Genomic DNA, 20481 nt, shown 5'->3' with positions numbered 1-20481 from the left:
TTTTAATTTCAAATATTTTTCTAAAATATGATATAAAACACTTTTTGTTTTCTAAATATTGTTTTAGTTTCCATTTACTGTACTTTAAATTAACTTACAAACATTTTCAAAGAATTTACTATGTGACAAGTTTTTTATAGTTGTCTCAAATTTTATAATTTTTGGTCACTTAACAATTTGGTTTATAAAATTAATGTGACTCCTTATATATTGTTATGTTCAATTAAACATATTATTTTACTACAAACTTTTAAACACTTATTATTTTAGAAGTGTTTACATAAAGATTTAATTAATATGTTATATAAAAATTTTATCATTTATTTTACTTATCCTACTACAAATGTATTTGTTTATGATAATTAAATTATAAATATTTACATACATCAATATTTTTCTTGGATAATCAAAAATAAACTTCATCAGAATATTATAAATTATAAAACTAAAAATAATCTACTTAACTCTTAACTTTTGATTTGTTGATTACAAAAATATAAAAATTTGTTTATAAAAAAAAATTTAAAGTTATGAAAGGCGATTTATAAAAAGTTTCTTTCTACAATGACCATATTTTTAGCAAAAAATAAAAATATTTAATCATTAAAAATAATCTACCTATTATATATATTATCATCATTAGAATTTCAAAATGTAATATCATATTCATTAACTTAAATGATGTAAATAAATTTTAATTTTTTTTTATAATATGTTAACATTTTAAATCTTGACAAAGTTGTAGACCTACAAATTTTGTATACTTAAAACAAACTTTAACCAAAAAATTGCTTTCTAAAATAAAATTTTTGATAAAAAAATCTTAAGATTATTCTTTATACTAATAATTAAAATTTACTAAATTTAATATATTATTAAAATTAAAAACAATATTATAATTTTAAAAATAGCATGCTTAATTAAAAATTAATCTAAAAAACGATACATTAAAAATAAGTGCATTTTTTGGTATTGAAAGGATTATATATTTATAAATATAATACACATAATATTCTTGGTGTTTTATAAAACCAAAAAAAATTAATAATCATTCAAATAAAGTCATTAGATAAAGTATAATTTTGATATCATTTGACATCACATTGAGAAATATTTAAGGGAAGTTTATAATTTTTAAAAAAATTTGAAAAAAATGAGAACAATTATTGTGAAAAAAGTTGTCTTTTTTATTACTTTATAAAAAATGGAAGAATAAATTTTATTGATATGATTCAATTTTTTTTTAATTATTTTATCATTCAGAATAATAAAATTTATAAATTTTAAATAGTTATTGCTTTTTATTTTTGAAAAATTTTTGCTTTTAATTTATGTATTATAAATTGTTAATTTTATTAAAATTACGACAGGCATAATGTTTCGTCATTCTTCAAAAATGTAATAGTTATTCAAATGATGACGATTCTGTGATAAAAAAAAAAGAATTTACTGTAAAATTAAGTATGAGTAAAGAAATAAAAATTGATAAAATGTCAACATACTGGTTCAGGTACATGACAGAAGCCTCAATAACAATTTTGGAATTAAAAAGGGGGGAGCATCTAATGTACTAATTTTATTCGGTTTTCATTAACAAAATTCTTTTTGATAATGAGGTAAGAATTTTAGTAAATATTCTTCTAGTTGATAAATTTTATTTTATTAATTTTTAAAAAAACTAGAAGTTTCTTAAAATGTATTACTTTTTTATGATAAATAACTTTTTCATCATTTAATGATTTTCAATTTGATAAATGCCACTATAATTTTTATATATAGCATTTTTGATAATGTTATGTTTAATTAAACATCAATTTACATTTTGTATATTAAAAATAAGTAAACTTGCGGTATTTAAACGATTCTATGACATATCAATTAATTACATATAACACTTCTATAAAAATAATAAAAATAAAATTCTTATTATTTTTATACAACTCAAAAATAAATAATACAATACTCATTCAATTAAAACAACCAACATCATATATTTTAAAAATTATTATTTGATACCACCTTGATAAACATTTAAAAAGAAGGTTATAATTTGAAAAATTATTATTAAAAAAAAATCAAATAATAATTATAACAGGAATAAAAAGTATATCTATGAAAAATAATTATGTTAACAGAGATAATTTTATATTTATTTACGTTTTTATTAACTAGGTATTTGTTACTCTGAGTTTTGATTTATATGTTGGTAACAACCTAATTTGATAATTGGTAAGGAATGTGCTAATAAAAAAAAAATAGAATAGATGAATCATGTACTGGATATAATTTTATTTTATACTGGTTTTTGACATAGAGCTTCTCTTGATGAGTACTATGAATAATATTATCATCTAAATCAAAATCCTATTAATATATAATATTGGTTTAATTAAAAATTATTATTAAAAATAAGTATGTTTATAAAAATTTTTTACCAAAAATAATATAATTGAAAGTGTAGAGATTTTGTATTATAAATCATAATTATTTATATTATTTGATTTGTAGTAATTAAATATAAATTTAATTATATAAAATAAATAAAAATTATTTAATAACTTTTAAAATTGCAAAGAATAATATTTTACTGATACATATATATATGGTATTTTGTGCAAAATTAATGTTAAATAATGTTTAATTATTTTTTAAAACTTTATTAAATATAAAAACAACATCAATGTAAAAACTTTTAATATTTATGATTATTTATTATAAAAATTTTTAAAAAAAGCTTTATATTTTAATTATAAACTTTGTATAAAATATATTTGATAATGAAAATAATATTATTACAGGTTCAATTTTATTGTAATATTTTTAGTTACAAAAATTGTTTATAATGATGAATTTTTATATTATAATAAATATTAAAGATGATTGTTTATTATAAGTATACAAAGCCTGATCATAAAGTAGATGGTTTGTATAAATTGAAAAATAACAGCCAGTAATTAGTAATTAAAAATTCTAATAAGAATAACTTTTAGATTTATATTTTTCATTTAAATAATCATATAGTTTATATTTAAAGAATTAGTAAAATAAATCTTCTAATCTTTTAAATACTTAATCATTGTAACATGATATGCTTCTTACTTTATTATAAAGTTAGTTAACCGTATAAAGAGATAAACAACTTATTATATATTACATAATTAATGTAAAGTTTAGTTTTTATAGTAATAAATAAATGCTCATTTACTAAAATTTATATAGTAATAAATGATAAAAATTACTTTTTATTTTAATTAACCCTTTTTCGTTACAAAAAAAGAATAATTTTTTTTTTATAAGTTTAATAATTTATTACTCCATTCTTTGATTCTTTAAATCATAATAATATTAAATTTTTTTTCCCCATTCAAATACATTTAATTCAAAATCAAATAAATTTTCTAAATTTCATGGAATTTTTTTTTTATTATCAAATAATTTTTATTTTCTATCTCATTACACTTTATAACATTAAAATAAAAGTATAAAATTTTTTTTAAATTAAATATACAATTTAATTATTTTCTAATTAAAACTTAATAATCCAATTTTATGATGATTAATATTCAATTTATTTTTTTCTTTTAAAATAATTTACCATACCAATGATTTATTTATATATTTGGTAAATTTAATTAATAATTAATCATAAACAAAATATTGTTGATTTAACATATTTTATATCACCTTTATCTTCTATTTACATAAACAAGACAACTTCAGAAAAATAAGTAGCTAAGTAAAGACAAAATATTTAAACTTATAAATACTTAACTTACTTTGATAAACTAATTATTACAATTCTAAATCATAAATTATTTTAATTTATTAAAAATATAAATATATTAAGAAAAATATATGTTTTTTTCGTTTTTAATATTTTGTCCTAATACACACAATCTATTTTTAAATATTTTTATTTCAAAAAATTTTAATCTACCTATTTTATTTGAATATTTAACAATAGTGTAAAAGAATCTTTTATGGTAATTAAAATCGACATAAGATTTAAAAGAGGTTAAACTTTTTATAAATTTCTTTACAAAATTATATATATATATTATTTTTTTTGATGGGTATTTTAATACTTTCATAATTTTTAAACACTCAATATCTTAATAATCACTTCATATTACCTTTCAAAATATTAATATGAAACGATTTTTGAAGTCAAGAAATATTTATTTTTTTTTTATATGTTTTAAAATATCTTAATATAATATTAATCATATATGATAAGTATATATATATATCTTTTTTTATAATTGTTACTCTTTGAAAATCAAGAATTTTTTTTTTTTAACAATAATTTAACTAAACATAAATACAACTAAGTATATGTCTACCTAAGATAATTTGATCGTGATAGTACTTCTCTTAAAAAATAAAAAAAAAAAAAAAGGACGAAATCTTATATTAAATATTTTTTTATTTATTTTCTTTTATATTTCTCTTCTTTTGACTCATTCACCATATCTAATATATAAAAATTTTTTTTTTAAAACTATATTATAGTTAAAGATTTATATATCTTATAAATTTTATTGGGTAATGTTTTGATTGACATAATTGAACGGTCTACTTTTTTATAATGTTTTTATTAAATAAAAACAACTTAAAGTAGTGTTAAATTACATAAAATGTTCTTGGTAAAAATAATTATAGTTGATAAAAATAAACTATTATAATTTTTGTACCACAATATAATATCTTTATAGTGTACTTATATATATATATTTAATATATTATTTATATTTTCTTACAAAAACTTTTAAATATTTTATGTATATTTTTCATGATGAAAAATTTTTTTTACTTATTATTATGTATATATAATTAACAAATATAACTGTCAAATTATATCGTTCTTTATAATCACGACAATCATACGATTGGTATAAATGTTACAATACTTTTATTTATATTTATTTAAAACCTAAATAAGTGGCAAATTATATAAATTCTCTACAATTTTCTTTTTCAATACTCAACTATTACTAAAAAGAATCCTCTCTCCTTATCATACTATTTTAAATATATAAGTTGACAATAGCTTATTCTCTATCGTAATATGTTGATCGAACTTTCCAAAACTTTTTGACATTCTGTCAAATCGTTCCCATAAAACTTATCACTTCGGTCCATTATAACAATCTTTCTCGACCACAACATATATCACAATTTTATTTTTATAAAATTACGTATATTTGCGTATCACATATTTGAGTAAACCATTTTCATATAACTAATGATATATGTTAAGCAACTAAATGAGATGAAAAAAATTATTCATATTGTAATTTTATATAAAATCATATTGTCTATTTATATTATTACAAAAGAAAATTATTATAAAGAAATATTTCTAATATGTATAATAATTATTTATTAATAACTTTTTTTTTAATATAATATTAAAAGAAAATAATAATATTACTATTCAAAAAAAAATTTGTTTAGTTTTTTTTTTTTTTAAATTACAAACATATTGAAATATTTTAATTATCTTTTTATAATTATTATTATCAAATTCTTTTATATTAATACACTTTAACTATTAATCTTTGAAATTTATCTAAATATCCTTCATTTTTTCGACATTCCTAAACCCGTTAACTTCTATAGTTATATTCATTATAAAAATTATTTTACAATTTCTATTCTTTTTATGTAGTTAAAATGTAGCTTGAATGACCTTAACAAAAATAAATCTCCTGGAAAAAATTAATACTAACATTTCAAAAAAAAAAAAAAAAAATATTTGTATATATAAATCTTTAACTTTTTTCTTTTTCATCTTTTAATTATATTAATTTCTCATAATAATAGTATATTTTTAAAGTACATAATAATTATAAACAATAATTTTTATTTGCAAAATATTTTACCTTTTTGCAGGGTAAAACTATAAAAAATCTCATATAATTTTAATAAACATTTATTACATTTTTTTTTTATTTATAAATAAAAGTCATACAAAATATTTTCTTAGATACTTTTAAACAAAGAATCAAGAAGATGTTTAATTGTTGGTCTCTCCTTCTAACAACATCTTGTTTTTTTTTTGATACAGCTAAATCTTTCTATAAACTACTTATTATATATTATTAAATCATTTATATACATTCGTCTTTTGTATATAATATTTATATATGTATTTATAAATTGATTTAAATATTATTATATGGCAAGTTTTATTTATCTGATCAATCAATACAGTCAAAAGTTTGAAAACATCTTTATGTTATCTTAAAAGAATGCCCTTGCCCTTGACAAATCAATGAAAAAAAAAAAAAACTTTTAATTCTGTTACACTACTATTCTTTAAACTCAATTGTTTTTTAATTGTTTGAATTATGTTGTCAATAACTATAATATTATTATATTTTATCTATTTCTAATTTACCTTCACTTTTTATATATATATCCTTTTCTTTATTTTATAGTATAATAATAATATTTGGATTATGATGAGATTTTAATAATATAATAATATTACTGGAATTTATTTTTAAATCTACTCTTTTTTATAAATTATAGTTATTATTTTTTTTATATTTTCTTACCAATATTTTAATCTCTATATCATAACATTTATTAAAAATGACATATTTATAAGTATAAATATATTTTTAACTTATTATTTATTATTAAATAAACATAAAAATTTATAAAATATTTACATTTTTAGACAATTTACCTATATATAATTTTTTTTTTCACCTGAAACCATGGTATTATTTTATATTGGACAATTAAAAATTTTTTTTTATATATTTAAAAATAACTTTTAATTTATAGACTTTGTATACTGTTTACTAATATTTCAAGGAATATCTATCATTTGTATTTAACAACAAAAAAAAAAGTTATTTTGTTTTTTTTTATAACTACTATATTATTTTGTAAAAAAAAAACAGTAATCTTATTTGTATTTTAAGAAAGAATTATTATATTATTAAAAGATAAGAAAGGAACGATCGAATAGGAAAAAAAGTATACACTTTTATTTTACATAAATAGTGATTTTTAAAAAAAAATTATAGTAAAAAATAAAAAAAAAATATGAATTTAACAACAGGTAAATTTTTTTTTTCTATAAACATATGGTATATATTATTTATTTTAGAAATTTGTTTTACTAAATTACTATTTTTTCTGGTATTTTTTTTAATAAGTTTAAGCCATTTTACTACTTCACAAAATATTTTATCTTCTAATGAGGAGTCATCTCTTTCTGTACATTTTGCTGATCTAACTAAAGGAAGGATATTATGGATTCTTGATCAGAATGCTTTCCCATGGATTGGGTCGTATAGTTTTCTTAAAAATTTAGATCATGATATTACAACATTACTGTCTGTTGTTGATTCATCTACTGGTGTTACATTAGCTGAGTGTACCTATAATAATTCACAGTCCAATGATAATGAGGATGAGAAGTATGTTGAGTTTGTTTGGGCTCTCTCAGAATCTGTCCTCCAATGTACATTATCTTCAGGGTCAAAAACATTTTCACTACCATTGTCCCAACATCCACGTTCTTTTAGTGTTAGAATACAGGCAAGTCGGGGACCTAAATGTATGAGAGATGTCATAGTTCAAAATGAAAAAATTGATTCTTGTCCACCAGTTTTGAGGAGAAATGGATTTATTTCACATCATTTATCATGTGGTTGCCCATTTGAAAAAGCTGAATTTGCACCATTCAGTCCTATTGTCACTATTCCATCATTTACTGGATTTCCAACAACGACAACAAAACAACCAACTGAAAATGCCCCATTCCCATTGTTTAATATGAATTTTTCAAATATTAAAATAAAAGAAACTCCTGAGATTGAGGGAGGTAATTCACCTATCGTTGTCACATCATTACCATTTAATTTTTCACAATTTAATTTTAATAATTTCCAAACAACAACATTATCTACATTTATATCACCAAAGATTATGCCTAGCATTGATAAAAAACCTTCTGTCTTTGAAAATACAGAAATTACAGAATCACCATTGCCAGAGAAAAATAATTTAATCACAACAAGTACCACTGTAAATATTCCTTCATCAACATTTACTCTTGCAGCACATCCATGTGCCTCATTTGAATGTCAAAATAATGGTACATGTGTTGTGAGTAGTGATACTGGACTTGCTTCCTGTATATGTAATATTGGTTACATTGGTGATAAATGTGAAATTGATCAATGTTTAAATGTTAAATGTCAAAATGAAGGTACCTGTAAAATTAGTAAATTTAATTTTGAACCATACTGTGAATGTAAACCTGGAACATCAGGTAGTAATTGTGAAATTGTTGAACAATTAGAAATCACCACTCAACAACCTGAATGTGAATATGAATGTAAAAATGGTGGTGTATGTGCTATTATTGCTAATCAACCATTATGCCAATGTAAACCAGGATTTGTTGGACCAAATTGTAATGTTGTTGATCTTTGTCTTCCTGAGTAAGTTTTAAAAAAAATATTATTTATTTATTTTTGTCTATATTTATTATGTATCTTATTAAGTATAGATTTTTATCAAATTTACCTACACAAATTAATCTTTAATTAATATATAATAACTGTGTTATATGTGAATATTTATTATATATTTAAATAGTGACCATATTTTTAATAAGTAGTCTATTTGATTTTTAACTTATTTGATCTTGTGCAAAGATAATACAAATCGTGTTCTTCTTTCATAAGAAATTGTGAATGATAGTATTAATTTTAATACATATCTTTTAAAGAAAAGTGTTTAACATTATATATATATATATATATAGTTTTGTCTCTCTTTAAAAGTTACTTCGTTATAGATTTATATTTATTTTTAATAAAATTGTTAAGTAGTTTATAAAGAGAGAGATAGTGTCGTGATTTGTTGACGGAAACTTGACATTTTGAAAGCTTAATATACTAATATATTATATATTGAGTAAAAAGTGAAATATTTATATTTTTCGTGACAACAAGACTAGTTAATTATCAACCATCATAATAAGTAAATTGTCCATATCTTATTTGTTTTAAATGATTTTATGTTAAATTAGAACAATGACAAGTAACATTAATTACAAAGTAATACTTTTTTTTTTTGAAAAAAAAGATAAAATATATGTATAAATTTTAATATATAATATAATAAGATCAAATAATATAATAGACACATAAAATAATGATATAATAAAATCAAAGTAATGAAATAATAATAAATAAAAAAATTTTTAGATCACAAATGTGTAGTGTATTTGGAGAGGAAGCAGAATGTAGAATGGAAGATCAAAGTTTTACTACAGTTTCTGAGACTCTTATTAATGGTACATATAATTGTTTATGTTTAAATTCAGAAAACCAATGGGTTGATTGTCTTAAACTTGCATTACAAAAACAAGCTGAAAAAGATCTTTCTAATGAGGCAAAGACAACTGACAGTAACGAAAAAACAACAAATACATTTAATAGTTTTAATATAAATCAAAATAAAAATGAAGAGGAAGAATTTAATCTTACAGAGGAGACAGACTCCACAACTGATAGAGGAAATTCATTTGAAGTAACAAATCCTACAATAGTAGAAATTAAAACATCAAATGTTGATATCTTTACAGAATCTTCAACAAAGAATATCGTTACTTCTTCTACTATGGTACCTACAACAACAGATGATTTTGAGGAGATGACAGATTCAACCAAATCTGATGAAGAAAAAATGCCTAAAGTTAATGAATTTACCACTACAAAAGTATGGGTTGAACTTTTAACTCCAACAACAACTACCATAAAACCATTTGTTCCTTCAAGTAAAAATACTAGCACTATTAATGAAGAAATTATTAATACTTCATCAAACGGGAATAGTAAATCAACAAGTTCTGCATCTGCAACAACTTGGATTATTGTTGTTTTCATTATTTTAGGTATGTTTTTCAAAAATATTATATTTAAATTTATTTTTATTTTTTTTATAGTTATAATGATGCTTATTGCCGGAGGAGTTCTTTTTGTTCTTAGGTACATTCGTAGGAGCCGTAAGTTACATGGAAAATACAATCCTGCCAAAGAAGAGCATGCTATTGCAGCAACTTATGCATTACCAATGCAAGCTGTTGCCAAAGAGGAACGTTTAATTTAAATGATTTTTTTTTATTGAACCATAATTTAGTTTCTAACAAATGCTATTATTAATAATTTAAAGAAACGGGATCTTTATCAATATAATGTTATAATTTCTTTAAATTAACCAAAACCTAAAATTGACATATTTTATTTAAAGAATTTTTTGGTATAATTTACTTTAAAAAATTTTAATTAGAAATAACTTCAAAATGAAATATTTTATTTTTTGAATAAGACCTTACTTTATATGCATAAATCTACAAAAAGCTGGTGAAATGCATTTATATATAATACTTGTGAAGAACAGATATTTTCAATTATGGTGACAAAACTAAATATTACAAACTTTAATAATTTTTTTAATATTTATAATAACAAAGTCAATCCTATATAAAACAAAAATATTAGAAATACTACTTAATAGCAATACTTGTAACTATGACATGAACAATACTTAAAATTATTGTCAATTTTTTTTTCCAATAAATTTCATTTTTATTTTTTTTTATTTCTCTTTTTAATATTATAAATATTTATTTCAACAATTTTTATTTACAAAAAAAAAATGTTATTGATAAAAAATAAATAAATAATGTGACATAAAAATATTTAAAAAAAAAGAGATTGATATATGATTTAATTTTTGTAATTAATTAATGAACCTGAGTAGTAGGATAACTGATCTACAGATTGAGATCCAATTATTGTTGAGCAATTTGTTGTTTTTTCAAAATCAAATATATAATTTGAGGAAGGAAGTTCTACTTTTCTATCATTTTTGTTTATTTCAAAATTGTGACTTTTACGAATTTTTAATTTTCTTTTTTCTTTTACTACAATATGTTTTATAGCATCTTCTACATTTGTATAAACTTTTACTTGACTTCTATTTGCCATATCTTTTAAATATGTAAAGGCCATTTTATAACAGTCATTACGTTTCTCTACAGCTGCAATTGTCTGAGGATCCAATTCTGGATTATTATTATAATTTAAAAGTAAACATTCAGCTTCACTTGGTACACATACTGTCACTTGAAGTTCTGATTGTCCAATATAATAGGCAACTTCAATCATTCCAGATAAAAATGTTTTATATGATGGTATATAATAAAGAATATGTGATGATGAATGTAGTAAAGGCATTTTCATTTCACTAACACAATTAGAAGATGATATATGAGAAAGATTAAATTTTCTAATATAAAATTAATTAATATTAATTAAATTATATAAAAAAAAACTTACTCTAATATTGGTATAGCTTTTTGTGTTATCCAATCTAATTCATTTGAACTACTTGATGATAAAAAAACATCATATCCTATAGGATATTGCCTTACTAATGAACCTGTAACTGATTGACGAGTGGGTTTTGAAATTAAATTATGATCTGATATTATTTCTTTATTTTTCATATTTTTAAAATATTTATTTTTATTACTATGATTATATATATTACATGATAATGGCATTTTTTGACAATATTTTTCATTATATTTTCTATTATCAATCATCTTATTATATAATAATGATGATGATTTTTCATTTTCTATAATTTTTTCACCATTTTCATTTAATATAAAACATTTTGTTTTCATTATTGGTGGACTTGGTAATATTAAATTTTTTTCATTAATATTATATCTATTAATATTTAATTTTTTTCTAAATTTTTCCATCATTGATATTCCAAATATAAAACATGTATTAATTAATAATATTAATATTAGACATATAAAAATTATATAAAGATCTGGTAATATTGTTGGTATTATATATGAATAGAATGTTAATAATGTAAAAATAAATATAATTGTTTCAATTAAAAGTAGAATAGTAAAATATTTGCAATAATAGGTATTATCTATTTCATTAGTATTATTAAAAAATTTATGTTTATTCTTTTTATGGCAATTAAATAGACTGTTTGTTGTTGATAATTTTTTTTTTGAATTTGATATAAATCTTTGAAATTGAATTTTTAAATAAGGAAGTCTTTGTTTATTATTTTTTAATGCTGCTTTCCATTCTTTGTCACCTATTATCATTTCATCAACATAATCTAATGCTTCATTTATTGAAGTTAATAATGGTACACTATGTCTTGTTAATATTAATTCTATTAGATCACATGTTCTTTGACGATCAGGTAAATCTAATGGGTGTGCCTTACCTTTCCATTCTTTTTTATCTAAAAAAACAACAACTAATTTTGGTGTTTTTCTACTGGCAAAATATGCTATTTCTAAAAAAGATACAGCATTTATTGTTTCTGGATCTAGTACATAAAGAAAAAGTGATGAATTTTCTTTTGCAATTGCTTCTTCATACATCATTGATTCTGTCCAAAAAGGACGTTGAGGATCATAATATGAAATATCTCTTTTATCTAAGTATGGTATGACTAATGATCTTCTCCATATTGTATGCCCACAACTACCACCAAGAAATACATCATAATGAATGTACCCACTTTCCTGTATTGAAACATCATTTGATGAAATATCTTTGGTTGTTGAATTTGAAGATCTAACAGATAAAATTCTTTTAATTAAATTTTTAACACTATGTTGGTCAAAATCTAAATTATCATCAGCATCATTACTTCCAGACCCATCAATAGATGAAGATGTACACTCATCATGAATAATATCATTATATTCTTTATTCTCAAAACTATTTGAAAATGAATTTGATAATGTAGATAATATTTTCCAACCATTTTTTTTATTATCATTCAATGATTTACAATATTTTTCACTTGGTGATGGAGGTCTAAGATCTTCCGGAAGTTGGGATAATAATCCAACATGATAAAATAAATTTTTAATTTTACTTGTTGTCATTATTTTATTTTAATATTTGATGAAAAATAAAATATTTAATCTTGTGATTATCGTTATTTTAAAGAGTATCACCTTTATTAATTAATGTTAAATATTCTTAAGATAAAAAGACGTTCAATTTGTTAAATAGTAAATTAAGATAAGGGTAAATAAATACATTTAACAAAAAAAGGCAAACATTTTATATTTCTAATTTTCATAAGATTTTGAAACTATTAGAAAGTATCACTTATTGCAAAACATATATATAAATAAATAAAATATATATATATATATATATGTATGTATGTATATATATTCACACTGATGAAGCTTAGAATAATTTCTATTTATAATTAATAAAATCAAAAATTTCTTTAAATTTTTAAAATATATATATATATGTTGAGAAACTTTAAAATAAAAGATCCTGTAAAATAATGATTATTTATAATTATATTTTATTAATTGACGCGAAAATATTTTAACAATATAAATAAAAAAAAAATTATAAATAAGTATAAAAGTGTAATAAATTTTTTTTTACTATAAAATTATTTCATTTTTTTATATCATCTATTTAAAAATATAATTATTATATTTAAAAATATAAACATTATGATTTTTATAAATAACCTTTTAATGGTAAACAGAGAATATCATATTTATAATGATGAAATGTTATAGAAATTAAATATATTTATCATAGTTATAAAAAAATAGTATTAAATAAGATAATATAATAATAATAATAATAACTTATATAGATAGATAGCAGTTAGAAAAAAAAAATTTTTTTTTTTTATATTAATAAAAATATTTTTCATAATACTATTAAAAATGCTTTGCCCAGTTATGGTGTTTTTTATAAATTGTAGTCATACATCTAATAATAATTAATAAATAAAAAAAAAATAAAAAAAAAATTAAAGATTGTTTGATATAAAAACTATTGATTAAAGAATCATAATATCTTAGTCAGCTTAAAAAAAATTTTTTTATTTATTATTTTAATGATTAAGTATTTAGTATGCCTTAAATATTTTAAAATAAAGACATGATATTTACAATTATTTTTAAATAAAAATGTATTTTTAAAGGTTAAAATAAAAATACACGTTATATAATATTAATAATAAATTATATTTTAGCATACCTCCCCTTTTTTATATAAGTGATCTTTAAATAATACTGTTATATTTTAAAATTTATTAGTAAACAATTATATGTTAGGTCAAATTTTTATTTATTTTTTTTTTCTTATTAATACAAAAGATAAACATTTGATTAAATCAAATTACAAAGCTAAATAATTATCATTGACAAAAATTTCTTTATTAGTAATAAAAAAAAATTTTTTTTTTATCAGGTAAAATTTACCATTTTGTGGAGAGATAATTTCAGAGGAGTATATATATATTTTACAAAATAATAATTTAATAAGTAAACCTATCTTTTAAAATTATAAATTTTTTTTTTACAAAAAAAAAATCAGGTTTATGCAACTGATTATGGTTTAAATTTTATATAATGGGAAATTTAATTGTCACATTTAATTTATAGTAAATTTTAAAATTCTTTAAACAATTATTACGTAATGTAGTAATTAATTTAAATAAAATTTATTTAAAAATTTTCTATAATAATATATAAAAAGTTAAATATAATAATTGGTATATGTATATATATATATGTAAATAAATTCATAAAATTATTTTATTCTTTAATAAAAATAAAAAGCTGCCTTTTATTTTCAACCTCACACTTACTAAGTAGGCAAAACTAATTGAAAATATTTCTATGTATTATTTAAATCCTAAGCATAGAATATCAAAATGACATCATTTTCTTGAATATTTTTTAATGTGAAGTTTATAAAAACCTTCCAAACAACTATTATTTTTTTTTTAATATGCATTATTAATATAAAGTTATATAACTATAAATATATTTATATTTTAATTGAAAATAAAAAATAAATAAATTGTAAGGACATTATGTACTTTGTAATTTAAAAACAAACTTTTAATGCTATAAACTTTAGAGAATTAAAAATTTAAATTTATCAAATCAAGTGAAACAAATAGATGATGGAAAAAAAAAATTTCATTCTAATTATTTATTAGAAAATTAAAGGTTATACTAAAATAAAATTAATACATATTAAATATCATTTTTGATGTTACATCTTTTTGATGTTTTATTTTTAATTTGTTAAATTTTGTATAATATTTTTCTTATAAATATATTATTATTTGAAAATTAATAAGTTGAAATTATTTAAAATAAAGTTAACTAACTAATAGCTTTTATTTTATTGATAAAATATACGACTAATTATACATTAAGAAAACATTGAAAATTTATATAAATAAAAAATTTTTTAGTATAAATTAATGAAGCATTGAATATTTATTTTATACATGATTAAATAAATTAATTACAAATCTATTTTTAAAGTTATTTATTCAAAATTTATGATATCGATAATTATATACAATTAAAATCACGTCATTTAAAAAAATTTCAAATGTTCTTTAAAAATATAATAAAAATATGATCATACATTATATGATGTCATTAATAATACCTTAACATATATATTACTATTTAGAGAAGTATATAATAAATACTAATATAAAAAATATTTAGAAATATTAATTAAATACACAATCATTATTTAATTTTTTTTTTATATAATACAAAGATAATGTGACATCTATTCAATTTATACAATAATATTTAATCAAATATTTTACACTTATTAATATTTCTATGATTATTATTTGATAAATTACCACAAAATGATCGTGATCTTTTTTACTATAAAAATATTTTATCTCTTCAAAATATTAAATATTATTTTGAAAATTAATATACATTGACATTTAATAAATATTAAAAGTAAAGTTTATAAAAATTTATATGCCAAATTTAAATATACATTCTATTTAAAAATAATTTTTTGTGTAAACAAGAAAAAATAATAAAAATGTCCTAAAATATATTTATATATATAATTTTTTTTTCTTTTTTAAATAATGTATCTTCCTTCAAACTTTGTAATTTATATTTTTAAAAATTTTTAAGTCTATAAATTTTAAAAATTGTTTTTAAGGATGATTTTTTTTATTCATTGGTAAAAAAAAAAAATTTTTGTTATTTATTTTGTTCGTTTTTAAGTTTTATATAAAAAAAAATACATATATATTGATGTTGAGAAATTATGATAAAAAAAAAAAAGATATGGCAAAGTATAATTTAATATCAATTTTTTTTTAAACTATACTTTTCATTATCATATCACTAAATTATATTCAAAATGAAATGATGGATAAAATTATTTCACATTATGAAGTCAATTAAATTCTGATTATAGTGGATAAAGTATATATATATAAGAGTATTTTTGATGATGATTCTACTAGATAAAATAAATAAATTTTTTAGAATTAATTTGTTTAATATATAATATAGTAATTCATGATAATAATAATAAGATAATTCTTGAATTAGTTTGTCATACTACTAAAATTTGTATTACATAATTTAAGAATAATAATACTTTACGCCTATAACTAATATATTTTTTTAAGTTATCCATTATTTTTTTTTATAAAATCATAAAAAAAAGAAAGCTTTTAAAAATGAGATGTTATATTAGTTTTTGTACTTAATAAAAAAAAAAAGTTTTGTTTACAGATATATTGATAATTAGATTTATACTTAAATAATCATTTATAAATAAAATAATAATTATAAAAAAAAAAAATTATATAATCATAATAAATGGTTAAATAAATCAAAAGTTAAAATAATAATTAAAATATTTTTAAATAAAAATTTATCAATTGGATAAAATATAAAATAAAGGGAAAAAAAAATCTTTTTATCATTTAAATATTAATGTATTATAAAATATATCAAATAATAACCTTTATCATCGTTATTAAATTCTTTTTGATTACATCTAATCGTTAAAAAGCATGAGAAAATATGTAAAAAAAAAAATAATAAGGTAAAATATTAAAAATAATCTTAAAAATTAAATATTTTTGTAATATGTCACATTACATACATACGATTTTTATTAATACATTATTGTAATATATAAAGATATTTAGAGCAATGTAACTCATAAAATAAAATGACGTCATTAAAATATATTTAGAAGAGTTATAGGCAGAGATAATGTAAAGAATATAAAAGTATGGCATAAAATATAAAGAATACAAAAGTTAAAGACTTGAAAAAATTTGTCCATTTTAAGCATAATAGTATGTATGTCAATATGCTAGCACATGTAGAAAAGATGTATAAAGAATATTTCATATAAACAAGCCATTTTATTGTATTAAACCAAAAAAATTATATAAGCAGTGTGTGTATTTAAGAAGTAATATTTATTTTTCAATTTCCTTACTAATAGTATACTAAAGGATAAAAGATATATATATGGAACGAAAGAAAAAGATTTAATATTATCAATATATTATATACAAACTATAAAATAGATGTAGATGTTTTTAAAAGTAATGTAAATTTTATATTTTGAAATATGCATATGTTAGTTATTTAAACTAATAGTACACATTATAAATAATAGACAATATAACAAAAAACTATAATAAAGTATAATAAAAACTTTTTTTTAATAAAAAAAATTTCTATCCTCCTAATTTATAATTTTTTTTTTATCTAATATTATTTATTTAAAAAAATATATTTCTAAATAATAAAAAAAATAAATTTAAACTATCAAACATTAATTTATATCTTGTTTTTATAAATAAATAATATTACCTAATTTTATATAATATTTTTCCGAAATTAATTAACATAAAATATATATTTTTTTTTAATAATTAAATTCTCACTTTTAAAATCTCATCTTTTCTTTAATTTATTATTTACAATATTTAAAATTGGTATACATTATAATAAATTATTTTTTTTCTTGTTCAATTGTAGTATTTAATGTACCACAAATCTCCAATAAATCAGTACATGGTTCTAGATTTAAATCAACAACAACGTCAATCAAAAATTTTGCATCAATATATACCTGTTTCATCATGTTAAAATCATTAGTATCACAGACATCTTGAAAATTTAAAACCCAATACTGTACAACATTTTCTGTTATATTACTTATAATCCATAAATCTAAATATGCACCCTCCACAGAACTTTTTTTAAATTCTTTATTTTTATCATTTTTTAGTTGTTCAGTATATGCATATTCTGTTGCTAATTTAAAATCTTTATTAGCAAGAAATAAAGTAACAGTATTAACAACTTGAAGAAATCTTTGTCCTAAATTTGTCATATAATCTTGAGGTGAGTAAGAATAATTTGGTAATGATGTAGTATTTTGTAGGGATGTAGATAATTTTTGAGAAATATTTATTTTATTTTCTTTTTCCTTTAAATAATCTGATACTTCCTTACTCATTCTATGTATAATAGCATTTCCAACAGCTGTAATTTTATTACTAACAACATATGAATTAAACCAAGATAATTTTTGTAGTAAATCTTTTGTATGTTTTTCATTTATAATTTTTCCATTAATTTCATTACCAGATATTGTTTGTTTTAAAGCATCACAAATTGTTTCTATCATATTATACATATACCCAACAACAATAATAGAATTAAATTTTTCTTCTGCAATTTCACCAATACCTTTATTACTACAAATTTCTTGATTAATATCTTTTTTAACTTCTAAGTAATCTTTTTGATTAAAAACAGTAATAAGTTCTGTTATAACAAAATCAATTGAAGGAACAAGAATATCATAAAACTTGTTTCCAAAAATTGCAAAAGATTCATGTATGATTTGTAAGATGATTCTTTGTATATCTTCAATAAATGGAATCAACCATTTATGTCTATGTCTAGAGGCTGAATTTTCAGGTGGTGTAATTTTAGAAATTTCAATTAACAAAAAGTTCTTTGATTCTCTTTGATATGTCTCTCCAAGTATTTCTTTTAATTTACCAATAAAATTTGTTAAACATTCATATATAGCATTATCACCACGTGTATTAAGAAATTCTGTAAATGATATAAATTGTTTAGATATCTGAAGATATGCCATAAATTTTTCCTCCTCACAGGAAAGAGAATTTAAAAAAATTTTTGAAATAATATTCCATTGTGTGTCAGATTCCAGTATTTGAGAAATAACACTAGAAACAAAATTGGAACCATTTCCGGATGATTTTATTTTATAATTATCATCACAATTAACAAGAATTTCATTAAGAATCTCCCATGTTTTTTTCCAAATATCAAATACTTCTGAAAGTATCTTCCACAAATAACTATCAGGATTAGAGGCTGGAATATCTTCAGTTTGACTGGCTTGTTCTATCTGACAAATGATACTAGAAATTTTTTTAGAAAAATAATTAACTAAATATTCATTAAAATTAGTCAAACAATCCAAAGATTCAAATTTATTTTTAAGCATATCTAAATTTTCTTTATCCATATGATCTAAACTATTATATATTTGATTTTCTAATGGCATTAAAAATTCTTTCTTTATAAGATTAATTTCCTCAACTTTTGTATTATCAGTAAAATCATACTAAATATGTAAAATAAATAAATTTTTAAAATAATGATATACCTCACATAAAATTTTACAACATCTATTTAATTGAACTAGCACTTGATAAAATTCTACATCATTATTTTTGTCAAGAAGTTGTAAACTTGCATAAGCAGTTCCAAAATCTATTTTTGCCCTAATTAATGTACCTAATTTGTCAGCTCTTGTCTTTGCTGAGTCATACATTAATATTGTGGAGGATGTTGGTATTTTCGACTGAGAAATTTGCATTTTTTTAAATTTATTTTGTAATTTTAGGCGGGTTCCCTCAGTTTCAACACCTAATTTGTATAATTCTGTACATCTAAAAAAAAAAAAGACATATATATTTTTTTATCAATTTTTTTTTTAAAATTAAACATACAATGTTGAAAGTTGAAATTCTTCATCAGTTTTATAATTTTCAAAATTTATCAATGGTTCATTAAAGATATCTCCAATAATTTTGGACATTTTATATGGATCATTTGAGAATGATGGTGAATTAAGTAACTCCAAAACATCACAATCAGAATTTGCCAAGCTAGCTTTTAATTCCTAAAATATATATATATATATATTTTAATAATTATTTAATTAAAACTTACATTATATTCCATAATTACAATTTAATTTTAAATAAATAAATTTTGCCTACAACGTGTATTTACTCCTATTTGTCTTTTTTTGGTGAAAGGTATACTAGGATAAATTTCAAAAATGTAAACAAATAATATACATTCAGAGAAAATATATAAATATAATGTTATTTGATTTTAATATTATTAATTTATTAAGATAAAAAAGTATAAACATAAAATAAAATTAATAATTTAATATTTAAAAGTTTATCCATGTAATATAGAAAAATTAAAATATAATAAAAATATTCAAATACAAAATAAAAATATAGAAATATTTT

General features: G+C 19.0%; 3 protein-coding genes across 3 annotated transcripts; 1 reads left to right on the top strand and 2 right to left on the bottom strand.

The window, feature by feature from the left end:
- Window positions 1–7062: 7062 nt before the first annotated feature.
- Window positions 7063–10143, top strand: SRAE_1000186000 (Low-density lipoprotein receptor-related protein 6; the record flags this gene model as incomplete). The annotated part of the gene is made up of 4 exons (XM_024648867.1): window positions 7063–7078; window positions 7127–8468; window positions 9240–9928; window positions 9980–10143. The coding sequence occupies 4 exons, from the start codon at window positions 7063–7065 to the stop codon at window positions 10141–10143; spliced, it is 2211 nt and encodes a 736-aa protein (XP_024502801.1).
- A 620-nt stretch (window positions 10144–10763) lies between these two features.
- Window positions 10764–12976, bottom strand: SRAE_1000185900 (Raw; the record flags this gene model as incomplete). Its single annotated transcript, XM_024648866.1, has 2 exons — window positions 10764–11325; window positions 11376–12976. 2 exons carry the CDS (start codon window positions 12974–12976, stop codon window positions 10764–10766), a joined length of 2163 nt encoding a protein of 720 aa, XP_024502800.1.
- Window positions 12977–17900: 4924 nt separating this feature from the next.
- On the bottom strand, window positions 17901–20179 carry SRAE_1000185800 (Conserved oligomeric Golgi complex subunit 7 family-containing protein; the record flags this gene model as incomplete). The annotated part of the gene is made up of 4 exons (XM_024648865.1): window positions 17901–19556; window positions 19599–19884; window positions 19945–20117; window positions 20168–20179. 4 exons carry the CDS (start codon window positions 20177–20179, stop codon window positions 17901–17903), a joined length of 2127 nt encoding a protein of 708 aa, XP_024502799.1.
- Window positions 20180–20481: the final 302 nt, after the last annotated feature.

This window comes from Strongyloides ratti (assembly GCF_001040885.1).
Source record: "Strongyloides ratti genome assembly S_ratti_ED321, chromosome : 1".
NCBI classification, from domain to species: domain Eukaryota; kingdom Metazoa; phylum Nematoda; class Chromadorea; order Rhabditida; family Strongyloididae; genus Strongyloides; species Strongyloides ratti.
This window is presented reverse-complemented; position numbering and strand designations above follow the sequence as displayed.